Source organism: Microcaecilia unicolor, chromosome 9 (assembly GCF_901765095.1).
Source record: "Microcaecilia unicolor chromosome 9, aMicUni1.1, whole genome shotgun sequence".
NCBI lineage: Eukaryota > Metazoa > Chordata > Amphibia > Gymnophiona > Siphonopidae > Microcaecilia > Microcaecilia unicolor.
Window position 1 is genome coordinate 211,424,001 of NC_044039.1, and position 15,302 is coordinate 211,439,302.

Here is a 15,302-nt window from a genome sequence, read left to right on the forward strand (position 1 = left end):
GGAGTCATCAGCATAGAGATGGTAGGAAAAGCCATGGGATGAGATTAATGAACCAAGGGAAGAAGTGTAGATAGAAAAGAGGAGGGGACGAAGAACAGAACCCTGAGGTACGCCGACAGGCAGAGGGATAGAAGTAGAAGAGGATCCACCAGAGTGAACACTAAAGGTGCGGAGGGAGAGGTAGGAAGAGAACCAGGAAAGGACAGAGCCCTGGAATCCAAGTGAGGACAGGGTATCGAGAAGTATGCTGTGATCAACAGTGTCAAAAGCAGCGGAAAGATCAAGAAGAATGAGGATGGAATATTGACCTCTGGATTTAGCCAGTAATAGGTCATTGGAGACTTTAGTAAGCGCAGTTTCGGTTGAGTGGAGAGGGCAAAAACCAGATTGTAGTGGGTCAAGAATAGCATGTGAGGAGAGAAAATCAAGGCAGCGGCGGTGAACAGCACGCTCGAGTAATTTGGAGAGAAAAGGAAGGAGGGAGATGGGTCGGTAATTAGAGGGACAAGTAGGGTCGAGTGAAGGCTTCTTAAGGAGAGGTGTGACCACAGCATGTTTAAAGGCAGCAGGGACAGTCGCAGTGGAAAGTGAGAGGTTGAGAATGTGACAGATAAAAGGAATAAGAGCAGGAGAGATGGCATTAAGAAGGTGGGTGGGAATGGGATCAGAGGAACAGGTGGTACATTTTGAGAAAGAAAGGAGAAGTGTAGTTTCCTCAATAGTAACTTCAGGAAAGGAGGAAAGGGAATGAGGGGAAGGAGAGAGAGGGGAACGGACTAGTGGAGGGAGAGGTGGTGAGGTAGAGAAAGCAAGGTTTATCTTTTGAACCTTGTTGTGAAAGAATTCAGCAAGGGTCTGAGGAGATAATGAAGGGGAGTTGGGGGAGGGGGCACCTTGAGGAGAGAGTTCAATGTGGTGAAGAGAAGTCGAGGATTAGAGCCAAGAGAGTTGATCAGTTGGATATAATAGTCCTGTTTGGCACGTAAAAGAGCAGATTGGAAGGAGGTCAGCATGAACTTAAAGTGTAAGAAATCAGCAAGGGCCCGAGATTTCCGCCAGAGGCATTCGGCGGAGCGGGTACAGGAACGTAGGTAGCGGATATTAGAAGTCAGCCAAGGTTGGGGTTTTGTACGCCTTACAGGGCGGGTCATCAAAGGTGCAAGAGTGTCTAAGGCAGAGGATAGAGTATTGTTGTAAGAAGAAACAGCCTCGTTGACAGACGTGGATGGTGCCACAGTAGAGAGGAGGTTTGAAACATGGGAGGATAGAGATGAAGGGTCAATATCGTGAAGATTCCTAGATAAATTAGATAAGATAGGACGGGACTGGGAGGGGGGAGATTTAAGTGTGAAAGTTATAAGATGGTGATCAGAGGAGGGAAGATCAGAGGCAAGGAAACTAGAAGGTGAACAGTTGGAGATCAAGACAGTGACCATTTTGATGAGTGGGGGAGGTGGAGCATAGTTGGAGATTAAAGGAGGACGTTAAAGCGAGTAACTTGGAAATTTAAGAGTTGGAAGGATCATTAGCAGGAATATTAAAGTCACCAAGGATGAGAGAGGGGGAGGAAGGATCATGGAAGAAGGCAAGCCAGGCGTCAAAGTCACTGAGAAAGGATGAAAGGGACTTATCAGGGGGACGATAAATGACCGCTATTCGAAGAGGCAGAGGAGAGAAAAGGCGGATAGAGTGGACTTCAAAGGAGGAAAAACAGTGAGATTGAGGTGGAAGAAGGGGTTGAAATCTGGAGGAGGGAGAGAGAAGTAGTCCAACACCGCCCCCACGGCCAGCAGGGCGAGGAGTATGTGAAAATAGATAACCACCATGGCACAGGGCTGCGACTGAAGCAGAGTCATCAGGGCAGAGCCAGGTTTCTGTTATGGCGAACAGATGGAGGTGACGCGAGATAAAGAGGTCCTGGATATAGAGGAGTTTGTTACAGATAGAGCGGGCATTCCATAGGGCGCAAGAGAAGGGCAGAGAAGAGGAGGGGAGTAGAGGACTAGAGATGAGGTTAGAGAGGTCACGTTGAGATCTGTAGAGTTTGGATAATAGTTGGTGAGGAGGGCCAGGATTGGGATTGATGTCACCAGCTGAGAGTAAGAGAAGGAGTAAAAGAGAGCGGAGGAGAGTAGGAGAGGTGTGGCCACGAAGGCGTCGAAGGCGAGAGGTATTTAGGTGGAATGGGGAAGGCAAAATGGAGGGAAGAAAGAGACGGAGATTAAAAGCCAAGAGGGAGGAAGAGGGTAGGAGAGAAGGTGAGGTGATGAAGTCAATGGATGGGCAGTGAGTTCCTGTAGCGGAGAGAGGTAGGGGGTGAGGGAAAAGATTTGGAAGGGACAGGGCTAGGAAGAGAATGTGAATAGGGGCCATAAATGACTGAGGTACTTTAGCAACTGGGAAGAAGATTAGATGTAAAGAGAAAAATGCCCCGGCACCTAGAGCGGAGGCCCTGAGTGGATCGGAGTGGACCTGGGTGTCACCCCGGAGAAGGCTGTAAGGATATGCAGATGAGCTGCAAGTCCTCCACAGCACCTGAAAGGCAGCCGGTGGTAGAGCTGGGCACCTCTCAGCTGAGGAAAGGCTTACCAGGGGTTAGGCCGAAGCCAGCATTCCTCCCCCTGAGGGTCGCCTGATAACACATCACTCTTCCCACCCTCCCTCCTTTTCTACTTTCTACCACCACTGTGATGTAGAGGGGCATTTTCAATATGACTAAGTCCGATTGGATGTTATGCAAAAAACATCCAAAATCTGAATGGGAAAGGTCATTTTCGAAAAATCAAAATTTCTTTTTTTTTTTTCCCGAAAATACTGTTTCAAACAAGGTTTTGTGATTTGGATGTTTTGTTTTTTGTCCCATTTTCGAAAACCCCCCAAAAACATTCAAATGCAAAACACACAAAATCAAGCCATTGGGATGTAGGAGGAGCCAGCACTTTTAGTAGACTGGTCCTCCAGACATCCCAGAAAAGCATTAGACCACCCTTGGGAGCACTACAGTGGACTTCATAAAATGCTCCCAGGTACACATTTCACCATTGCTCCCTTATCTTGTCTGCTGAGCCCCCCCAAAACCCACTACCCCCAATTGTACACCACTACCATAGCCCTTACAGGTGAAGGGGCCACCTATATGTGGGCACTGTGGGTTTCTGGTGAGTTTTGGAGGGCTCACAGTTTCCTCCACAAGTGTAAAAGGTAGGGGGAAGTTTGGACCTGGATCCACCTGTCTGCAGTGCACTTCACCCACCACTAGACTACTCCAGGGACCTGCATGCTTTTCTAATGGACCTGAGTATAACATCTGAGGCTGGCAAGTAATGTTTTAAATCATCATTTTTTGGGGTGGGAGGGGGTTAGTGAACACTGGGGGAGTAAGGAGAGGTCATCCTTGATTCCCTTCAGTAGTCACCTGGTCATTTAGGGTACCTTTTTGTGCCTTATTTGTTATAAAAACAGGTTGAGCTCAAAACTTAGTTTTAGTTCTGGACGGTTTTGTTTTGTTCCATTATGGCTGAAAAATGTCCAAGTGTTAGCTCCAAACTCTTAAAGGCAGCAACATAGGGATCAAACGCTCCCTGGGGGACCCATTTAGACTTGGATAAGACTAAGGAACTGTCTGATTTTTAAAAGTGTCTAGCCATAATTCAGTTAAATTTAAGTCACTGCAGATAATACATATTAATGAGATTCAAACATGAACATGCATGTGTACCCTGCAAGCCACCTTATAGCTGGAAAAATAACCCCAACCAAATATTGGGTTATTTTAGTGTGCTAAGGAGGATCAGGCCACAAAGTCATGGCCGGATGTTGTTGAGCAGTGTTTAAAGGGGACAGCCAAAGTTCAACCAAGGTGCTCTTCCAAATCAAAAAACCCCTTTCTGAATGGCCCTCCATGAGTTAGAGCCCTTCTGACTGGCCCCCATTGAAGGCCCTTCCCAATTCAAGCCCCCCTCCCATACATGTTAAGGGACCTTCTATAGGAGAAGACTTTCCAAGCAGACCCTCTCCCCCCTCCGAATGTTCTCCCTCACACCCGGAAGCTCCCTCAGAAGTAACATTCCACCACCTGGAAATACTCCAAAATGATAAGGGCCCCCTTACCTTCAGGCAAGACTGATTCTCAGTCGTTCCAACTTTTGCAGGTGCCAGGTCCAAAATGGCACCAGCAATCCTTGGTGGTATCCTTGCAGTACTACTGATAAGGCCAGATTTCAGTTCAAGGTAGGGGTCACTGGTGCCATTTTGAACCTGGTGCCAGCAAGGACAGCAGCAACTGGAGAGCATTTCTGCTCAGACTCCACTAGACCCCAGGAAATCATGAAGGTAAGCCTGTATGTGGGTGGGTGGGGGGGCTTCCAGGGAGGAGCCCTTACAATTTGGGGATATTTCTGGGTGGGAGGGGAACAGCGGGGGGGGAGGGGGCTGTTGGAGGAGCTTCCGATATTGGAGAGATTTGTCAGGAGGGGATATGACTTATGTGGGCCATTTGAGAGGGGGGTTGATTTGAGGGGGCTCAGGGAGCACCTTCGTTGTACTGTGGCTGGCCTCTTTAAGCAGGATCATGTTGCTCTGGTACCTGAACCATTCCCCCCGAGCTGGGGGGGGGGGGGAATGGTGAACATTTTGGGTTCTTAATGCAAGCCAAGGTATAACATTAAAGGGTTCAGTCTCAACAGAGACTGCCCTCTCTCTTGGTAAGGTCACCAGCTCAGTCTAGATCATCTGAAAAATGTTGGCTAGCCCGTTGTATAGTACCAACCGTTATCGCCTACTAAATAGGAAGCGGTAAGGGCTCCTGCGTTAACTTTTTAAAGGTGCAGTGTGCTAATGTGAACATTTGCGCATGACATTATTTGGAAAATGCCCTATATAAAAGTGTTGCATAAAATCTGTGCTAAGCATGCAAGAAAGTTCCACGTTAGGGTGTATTAAGCCTATATTTTCAGCATTAGAAGAGCTATATGTAGTTTTGCTTTCATGGTTGAGCTGAACTATATTATCAGCGTTGCTTACCATGTACTTTATGGGGTGAAGAGTTCATATTTGGAAAGGGTTTAATTACGTGACTTCATTAGAAAAGAACAATGCAAATGCACAAATTATTGGTAATCAATTAAGCATTGCCCATGGTGTGAGCATTAACCATCCATGAATTTGGACTGATAATTTCATTTATTGATTTCATGAGAAGGAGAACATAGTGTCAGCAAGGTAATTATAAAAATAATTGTCACTGTTAACACAGAAAAAAAGTTTGCAATTCAATATATTTGTATGATTTCTGCTGCCTTACAAGCAAGAGCGTAATTAAAGCAGGCCTTGATACATTGTTTTTCAATTTAGGAGTCAGCAGCAGAGACCTTTCCTCCTCTCCCCCTTGTTTCCACTGAAATTGAGGAATTGTGTGTGTGTGGGGGGGGGGGGGGTGACTTCTGAGATATACCAAAGGTTCTGCAGGCCATGGGCAGAAATACACAGCCAACAGCCCCACTCCCCACCCAGTCTCTCTCTCCTCTACCCTGTTGTCACCTAGTCTCGCTCTAGTATCCCTTTCTACCCACTAGTCTCTTTCCCTTACTCCACCATCTCCATCCTCCCTTAAATCAGTTACTCCCACGGCCCCAATCCTTCCACCCCAGCTAACCCTCACCACAACCAGCCAGCTCCCCTAACCCCTACTTCCACCCTAGCAAGCCAGTTAAACCTCCGAGCTAGCCCTCACCACCCAGTAAGTAAGCCAGTCAGTCACCCCCAACCCCTAATCCCCAACGTGTCAGTCAGCCTTCCAATCCATACCACCACCCCAACAATTCAGAAAGCCTCCATAATCTCTACTGCAATTGCAGGAGGCAAGGAGAGAAAGAGAGAGAGATGTCGAACCCTGGTGAGGAAGGGGAGTGAGGGGGATACTGGACAATGGGAGGATTAAAGGGTCAGGAAGGGAGGGAAGAGAGAGCGAGAGATGTTGGGCCATAGGGGGAGGAGGGGAGGGGAAGGACAGCAGGAAAGAGAGAGGGAGAGATGCTAGACCATGTGTTGAGGGGGAGAGGAGAGATGCTGGACTGGGGGGAGGGCAAGAAGGAAATGAAATAGGACAGAAAGATGATGGGGAGTGGAGTGGAAGGGACAGGGAAATGTCAGGCTACAAGGGTGGGTAGGAGAGAGAGGAAGGAGATACTGGTCAAAAGGGTGGAGGGAGGAAGAGAAATTGAGATGCTGAGAATGGTGGAACCACTGGGAGAGGACAAAGTTGAGGGGGGGGGCAGGGAAGTAGCAAGGAGATGAGTGCAGAGTGTAGAAATGTGGTAGTGGAGAGTAGATGAACAATGGAAGGGAATAGGAGCCTGAGGAAGGAGTGAGATGGGAAATGAGGGAGCTAGGGGGTGAGAGAGTTGATAGGTAGGTGAAAAGTAAAAAGGAGTTAGATTGAATATTTTTGAGAACATGTAAGAGATTATTTTTGAAGGTGTAAGTTGATAACATGGGATCCTCAGCTAGTGTGACTTAATATGTCATTATTCTTTTTCTGCTGTTTGCTTGTATGTGCACGTTTCATCAATTTATTTGCCAGGGCTTACTGCCAGTATGTTACATATAGCACAGCTTGAATGCCATGTTCTGTTTGCTGCAGGGATTTGTGACTGGTGGAAAGGATGGGGTAGTGGCCCTTTGGGATGACTCCTTTGAACGGTGCCTGAAAACCTATGCCATCAAGCGAGCATCCCTGGCTCCTGGCTCCAAAGGTCAAATCATTTACGATTATTCTATTGCTAACATTATTATTTACAGTAACAATATGAGTCTTATTTCTTTATACACTTTCAGGAGACCTTTTACAAAGCCGCACTTGCTTTTAGCGTGAAGTAAAAATCAGCAGGCCCATGGCCTCTCAGCGTATACCGCCAGCTGATTTTTACCGTGAGCTAAAAACATTAGCACGGCTTTGTAAAAGACCCCCTCGGTTAGTACAAATCTTTTTAGAGGGAAAGAATTGTACTTTTTTTTTTTTTTTTTAAAGTTAAGTGATTTTGATGCTGTTAGTGTTTCTTCTTTATTTCAGCTATTAAGGTCCATTTTTAATTTGGGGGCCTTTTTACCAAGCTGTGGTAATCACTAACGCATGCTTACTGCAACTTAAAACGGCCTATCACGGGGTGCGCTGAGGCATCCCATGGTACTTTTGACATGTGCATGTGCTACTGGTGTGCTAAACAAAAATTTAATTTTTTGTGCTGAGGGAACATTTCTGTGCTAATCAGTTACTGCAGCTACATTACCGCATGCTAACAAAATAGTTGTCAGTAAGGGCTTGTGCTAATTTTTGTTACTGGCCTCACGCTAAAGGCAACATTAGCACATCGCCATTTAAGTGGAAAATGGGTCACTTTTTGCCACATCTTTGTTAAAGGGCCCCATAATTTGTAAAACAAAAGGATTTTAAAAAATACTTTTCCTCCCTTCCTGACTGCTCTCCACACACTTCTGTGCCTATGGTAAACGTGTTACTGAATAAGGCCTGCAAAGTGATTTAGATTAAAGGAGTCTGATTAAGAATTTCATAGGCAGATGATCAAAAGCCCCTCGCTGTTCCAAACAGCACTCTAAAAATAGTGCAGGGCTATACCGCCCCTATGATCAGAGATAATAGCATGCAAATTTAAGCATGCTATTATCTCTGATCATAGGGGGGAAGTGTGGGAGGATTGTGCTTGAGCACAATCCTCCTGCACTAGTTTGATAGGTCCAGACTGTCAAAAGCCAGGACCTGTCAAGCGAGGAGATGGAGGGCCATGGGACCCCCAGACCTCCGCTATCCACCACCCCAAGCCCCCCCCCCCCCAGATAGCGACACAGGGGAAGGAGATCCAGTGGACCTCCGGCCCTCCGACACCCTCCTCCAGTAGATCTCCTGCCCCCCTATCCCCTCCAACTTCCAAAAAAGAAGCCCTGGTGGCCCAAGTGGGCTGCGGCTTCAACCCCAATGCTCCCTGGTGGTCTAGTGGAGGCCTCCCGCCCTCTTACCTCTTCACGGAGGAAGGAGTAGCATACTCCCTCCTCGTCCAGTTCTGCCTTCAAAATGGTTATGCCCTACCCATTGCATTCTGGAGTTTCTCCCTTGTATGGTAGGGAAGCCCCAGGATGCATTGGGCAGAGTACCACCATTTTGAAGGTGGCGCTAGACAAGGAAGATGTGTGCTACTCCCTTCTCTATGAAAGAGGTAAGAAGGGAGAGGGGAGAGCTTAGCTAGACCACCAGGGAGCATGGGGGTTGGAGCGGCAGCCCACTTGGGCTACCATGGCTTTTTTGTTGGGGGGGGGGCGGAGGTCTGCCGGACCGCCAGCCCCCCGTGTCATTGTCTTGGGGTGGACCCCCAAGGTAGGTGACAGCCCGGTCCGCCTGACTCTCCTGATGGGAGGGGGTGTGGGGGCAGGAATAGACCCTTAGCCCTAATGCCAGTTCTGAGCTGGCGTAGGGTTGTGTTATTCCGCTCCTACAATCAGAGTGCTGTGCTCTGATCATAGGTGCGGAATACTGGATGCTCTTTCATGATGGGCGCTGTGAAAATGTGGACATTAGTACAATGCTAGTGACCTCTAGAGTCCGCATTTACTTTTGGTCATCTAGGTATTAATGTGTTAGTTGTTACTTAAACTAAAAATAGAACCTGACTCTATAATAGACAAAGGTCTTCTACCTCAGATTTCCAATGGAATTCTTTGCACATTTTGTTATCTTTAATTGTGCCAGCACAAACTGTTATATAAATATCAGGCAATATTTAGTGGAACCAAATCTGCATATAGTTATCTGGATACATATCCAGATGTATTTGTGTAGATATTCAAACAGATATATGGATGTGTCTGAGCTGCCAAATATCACGATTAGGGAACAACAGTGCCAGGAAATACCACGGTAGCAGCTTAGAAAAAAAACTTTCCAATGCTTAACAGTAATAGCATGTAAATTATATACTTGCTGTTAGCGTTGGGCATTGTGAAGTTAAGGAAGAGGAACGTGCCAGGCGCATACGCACAAGAGCTGTGCAGTAAGCACAGATCTTATGCGCGTGCTCGATCAGAAGCACAAACTCTTGCACGCACTAGTCCCGGGCTCCAATTTCCAGTTAGCTTGTTATGTTTGGCTGCTAAGAAACAAAGGGGGTGTTTGTGTTTTGCACCTGGCTAGAATTACAGAAGATTTAAGTGATTCTTTTGTTGGTTTCAACACACCACAAGTTAATTCTGCAGTGTTGCTTAATTCTTGCCATTAGGCACAGCAGTTCCTTTCAAAATTATCTTTGCAGTAGCTTCACCGCCATCCACGAGCTGGCAGTAAGTTTTCTGCTGCAAGGGCACAGTCTACTTCTGTATTGGGGTGGGGTATCGGATGAGCTCATTTTCATGTGATTTGTGGCCATCTTTTGGTGCAGGTGTTATTTCCCATGCTAGTGCCCTCTGAACATTATGTGTGACCTTACGCCGGTGCTAGTCTGGCACTAATCACCTCTAGCGCTGGCATTTTCTGAGAATTGGCCCCACAGAGATATACAGATACCTACCTGGATATCTGCAGGCCTGCTAACTCTGCAGCTGAGATAGCCAGATAAAGTTAGCTAGATAATGCTGCTTATCACTGTAACCCCGCCTTTGGACCACCCGTGACTTCTTTTTTATGTATATGGATACATTTTGGCCAAGCACCGACTTATCCAGCCAAAACTTGTCTGTTGGCAAATTTTTAAAATAAAAGATTTATCCAAGTAACTCCCAAAGATACCCCCAGAACTCCTTTTGAGTACTGGCTGCATAGATGTTATCGTACAGCTAGTCAAAGCAGCATTCCAGACAAATCAGATGATGTTGGAGGACCTAGTCATGGTTGATGTATATGTATTTATCTATTTATTTCAATGTTTGCAGACAAAAAAAGCTTGTTTTTCTGCTGAGTATCATGGAACCAAGAGCAGAGCAACTGTTTATTTATTATATAATTATTTCTCATGATTGATATATAATGTATTGCAAATAAAGCTGTTCAATAAATTTACAGACATATCTAGTTGTCAGCAGATTTTGTACTATTAAGAGCTCAAGGTTTGTACAGGTTAAATGCCTGGACCAGTCTTTATTAATCATGGTTCCAGTGTGGTTGACACCACCACTGAAACTTGACCTTTTTTATTTAATTTTTGCACAGTCATAATTACACCGGTTTGTGTGTGACAGAAAATCAGTATCTTTTTTCCTTCCTCTTTAAAACTATATGCTATGAAATTGTATTTGCCTTAGTTTCTTTGTGTGGCCAGCAGATGGCCTCCGTAGCTTTGCTTTGGATTGTGGTTTTCTAGTAACAACCTGCCTCACTGAATATTGCAGGCTTGCTGTTAGAAGATAACCCTTCCATTCGTGCCATATCGTTAGGACACGGGCATATATTAGTGGGCACAAAGAACGGTGAAATATTGGAGGTGGACAAAAGTGGACCAATAACCCTGTTGGTTCAGGTAAAAAAAAATTCTTCTTTCCCTCATTTTCACTTTCTACAAGTTTCCCTCGTTCTTTCGATGGTAGCAGGGGTGTAGCCCTCCAATTTTGGGGGTTGTCCAGAGGTGGACTGTAGGGGCAACACATTCCCTCCTCCCTCCCCCTGCACGTTAAAAATACCTTTGCTGGCGGGAATGCCAAAGCCCTGCCAGCCAAAGAAATTCGGGTCTGAGCCACTCATCTCCTACTGCTGCTTCTGGAATCGGAAACTTGTGACGTTCCTCTAGTCATCTATACCGGGACTTCCCGAGCATGCTCAGTTCTTGTACGAACTGAGTATGTGCAAGGAGAATCCTGGCATCGGCAGCTAGAGGCCATTAGTTAAATTTTCAGTTGGCTTCTGATTACAGCAGCAGCACTAGAAGGAGCTGAGTGGCTCAGACCCTGAACTTGTTTGGCTGGTGGGGCTTCAGTATACCCACCAGCCATTTAATGGGATGCTGTAGGTAGCCCAAAGTGGGGGGGACCCAAGCCCCAAGGCTCTCCGTGGCTACGTCACTGGATGGGAGAGTGACTTTCTCCCATGCAGTGACACCAGCGTGTTTTATTCCCCTTTTTTATTATTATTATTATTACATTTGTATTTTTTTGTTACATTTGTACCCCGCGCTTTCCCACTTATGGCAGGCTCTATGTGGTGGGCAATGGAGGGTTAAGTGACTTGCCCAGAGTCACAAGGAGCTGCCTGTGCCTGAAGTGGGAATCGAACTCGGTTCCTCAGTTCCCCAGGACCAAAGTCCACCACCCTAACCACTAGGCCACTCCTCCACTCCATCCCACATTATCCCACCTTTTTGCAGGCTCAATGTGCTTACAATTCATCGTGGATACTGGAAATAGAAAAGAATTTACATTTGGTTTTACAGCAAGTTTTGGGTACATGATGGTGAAATACATAATATTGGAAATAGAAAAGAGTATACTTTGACTTTGCAAACAGAGTTACCTATTGTATTTGCATTTTATACAGGGCCACATGGAAGGGGAAGTGTGGGGTCTGGCTACCCATCCTCATTTACCTATATGTGCCACTGTAAGTGATGACAGAACCTTAAGGATATGGGACCTCTCCCCTAGTCATTGTATGCTAGCTGTGCGGAAACTGAAGAAGGGTAAGTGCTTCACAAGAAACATGAAACAATTAGCAGTGGCTGTCTTTTCTAGTCTTTGATGCCTGGGAAAGCAGAGAGACAGCAGACAAGCCTCTTTCATTGCTGTGTCTGCTGTTAGCTAGAGGTAACCATGCCTTGAATGGTCTTTTTTGAAGCTCTATGGCCATTAGTCCATGGTCAAGCCTGGGAACGTTTTGAAAGAAATGTAGGATACTATTCAGTGTTAATCTTGAACCATAAATGAATCAAACTTAAACCAAATGAAAGAGTGTACCATCTCAGTATTTATTTATTGCATTTGTATCCCACATTATCCCACCTCTTTGCAGGCTCAATGTGGCTTACAATACATCATGGGTACTTCAGATGGGAGTTCTACCCTATACATTCCCATAGGCAAACTCTTTTGCGTTAATGTTCAATAGGGTGATATCTGTATATGGATAAAGTATTCATATAAAGTTAGCTGTATATTCAGAATATAATCAAATAACTACGTACAGACATATTGGGCTAGATTCATTAAACAGTGCTCAAAAATCGGCACTCAGTGCTGTTTTACATTGAGCACTCAAAGATTATCTCTCCCCCCCCCCCAATTGTAGAACAGCACCAAGTGCCAATCAAAGCACCCAATCTGGGCGCACGTCTCCGGTATTCTGTAACACTGCGCACAAGTTTTAGGCACACCCCTGACTCGCCCATGACCACACCCCTTTTTGAGTTGCACACTACGGGATTTGGGCACACATTGTTAGTGTGTATATGCATGTAAATGCCAAAAATCCACCTAAGAGCTATACTGTAAATACAAGCGTATTTTACTTAGCTCATGCACAGAGGCGGAGGCTGGGCAGAGCATGGGCAGGCGCACATTAACGCGTTTAACTTATCTAATGCTTTAAGTTATGTGCTTATCTCCAACATTTAGTTGTGACCATTTACACCAGCTCTCTGACTAATGTATTTTAGCTGTAAAGTAAAGTAGCCACTTATGTTCCTTTATAGAATTGGCTCTTACCAGGTGCCTTCTGGACATGTAATTATAAGCTCCCAGTTTTAGAATAATCTCTTTAATGTCTAAGGGGCTGATATTCAGACCATAGGAATTAGCCCTGATTTTCAATGTCAGGCCGTTTCCAGTTTATTTTTCGCCGGTTTGAACATAACTGGCTAAATCAATTTTCAGACTTAGCTGGTTATGTTCAAACCGGCAAAGACACCCCATGTGTTCACGCAGCCAAATATAGCTGCTAAAGTGGGGCTGAAAATCGGGAGATAGTCGGTTATATCGCCCGATATGACCCGCTAGCCGGCAATTATTCAGTGAGAGATAGCCGGCTATCCCCCACTAAATAACACCAGATAGCCGGCTATCCCCCACTAAATAACACCGGATAGCCAGTTATAAGGCATTTAACCGGCCAGGTGCCGATCGATCCTGGCCAGTGAGATGCTTTTGAATATCAGAGGGTAAGTATATAGAAATAATCAGTGGAAAATATATTTGGTTGATTCTTTAAAAGTGAAAATGATAATGTTCATGTGTCCAAGGCCCTTATTTAAAAGGCTGATGCTGGTTGTAGATTTAGATTTTGGTGATTCAAAGCCCATAGTACCATTACCTCCACAGTACCCTTCTCCTCTACTGTCAACTCCAGACTCCGTTCTTTTTATCTTGCTGCACCGTACACCTGGAATAGACTTCCTGATCCAGTGCGTCAAGCTCTATCTCTGGCTGTCTTCAAATCTAGGCTTTTAGCCCACCTTTTTGAAGCCGCTTTTAACTCCTAACCCCTATTCACTTGTTCAGTACCCATGTCTGTTGTGTCATTCCCACCTTAGTAATTACCTTATCCCTTATTTGTCCTGTTTGTCCTGATTAGATTGTAAACTCTATTGAGCAGGGACATGTTCAAGTGTACAGTGCTGTGTACGTCTAGTAGCGCTATAGAAACAATAAGTACTACTAGTAGTAGTGCCTACTAGTTTCCTTCTTGCAAATGCAAGTCTGGAGCTACCACTTGTATTCTGAAAACAAATTAGCCTGTAGAATTCCTCTCTACCGTGTCTGTGTCTCAATATATATTTCAGGTGGCAGATGTTGTTCCTTCTCCCCTGATGGGAAGTCTTTGGCTGTAGGCCTCAACGATGGAAGTTTCTTGATAGTGAATGCAGACACTCTGGAGGATCTAGTCTCTTTTCACCACAGGAAAGACATTATTTCAGACATTCGATTTTCCCCTGGTAAGCGAGACGGTTTGCGAGATTCCCAGTTAAAGTCTCCCGTTTGTAAATGATTGTTCACACCTCAAAAACTGCATTTCCTAAATCACAGTCATTTAATTGCGGTCTTGTGTTAAATATAAGAAACAGAGTCCACTGATCTAATGTGCTCGAGTGCTGTTCACATGCTAAAACCAGTGGCTTAGCTATGGGGGGAGGGCACAGGGGCTTGGGCCCCCCAAACTGGATCTGTGCCCCTGGTTTGGCTGGCAAGGGTCTCCAACACCCGCCAGCAGAAGCGTGTTTTCCAGTGCTGGTCTCCGGTGCTGCTTCATTTCCTGACCTGCTGTCTCTTCCCCTCACATCCAGCACGCTCATTTTAGTGAAACTGAGCATGCTGGACATGATGTGAGGGCAAGAGAAAGCAGGGCAGGAAATGCGGCGGCGGTGGCGCCGGACAACGCGCTTCAGCTGGTGGGGGTTGGGGACCCCTGCCAGCCAAGGCATGTGCGGCGGCGGCAGTGGTGGGGACCCCTGCCAGTCAAGGTATGTGGAGCAGCGGCAGTGGTGGATGGGAGCGACAGGGTGACGGTGGAGAGGGAGGCGGACCAAAATGTGCCCCCTCACTTTGGGCTGTGGCCCCCTCCCACCTTGAGGTCTGGCTATGCTCCAGGCTAAAACCCTGGGGAATTAATTTTGAAATGTTTTTGTTTCAAATTTGCCATAAGGAGGGACAGTAAAGAAAAATCAGTTTTGACTGTACATGCAAATTTTGTCCGTTTAAGTGATGTTGTATCCTTGCTGATGTGTTCTAGGGACCGGGAAATATTTAGCTGTGGCGTCCTATGACAATTTTGTGGATCTCTACAATGTGCTGAACAGTAAACGGGTTGGAGTCTGTAAGGGAGCCTTCAGCTACATAACACATTTAGACTGGGACGTGAACGGTAAGTAATGTTGCCTCTGAGCTTACAGGGCTCATTTATCCAGGTTAACCTTTCAGTCTTACTTTTACAATAAACTGCTGTGAATTGGAAGTTGATTTATGTATCTTTCACTATTGACCTTGAGCGGTCCTTTCTCAATCCCGTGCACACTGCACAGTGGAAAATGTATCCTATCAGTAATTAGAAGTTGAGCCACTTACTTTTGTTCCACATAGGACACGCATTCTGCATTATATCTTCTTGTCATATTCGTTTAGAAGCAAAGTGGGAATAAGGAGAAGTAATTGGTCACAAGAGACACTGTTATGCTATTACAAATGAGGGCAGAAAGTAGTGCAGTGAATTCTGAACAACAAAATTGTTTGTTGCAAATGCATTTCTGTAGGGAATTTAGCTGGTTTAGATTTTAAAAGCAGTCACAGGACATGACAAAACTGGAGACCATTTTACCAATAGCCAC

General features: G+C 45.7%; 1 protein-coding gene across 1 annotated transcript in view; it reads left to right on the forward strand.

Annotated features, from left to right (window-relative positions):
- Positions 1-15,302, forward strand: part of EML5 (EMAP like 5) — a 388,000-nt gene that overhangs the window by 235,925 nt on the left and 136,773 nt on the right. The window contains exons 20-24 of the mRNA XM_030214976.1: positions 6,641-6,752; positions 10,390-10,517; positions 11,528-11,669; positions 13,764-13,916; positions 14,711-14,842. Coding sequence (XP_030070836.1) covers positions 6,641-6,752; positions 10,390-10,517; positions 11,528-11,669; positions 13,764-13,916; positions 14,711-14,842 — 667 coding nt within the window. The remainder of the gene's footprint in view (positions 1-6,640; positions 6,753-10,389; positions 10,518-11,527; positions 11,670-13,763; positions 13,917-14,710; positions 14,843-15,302) is intronic.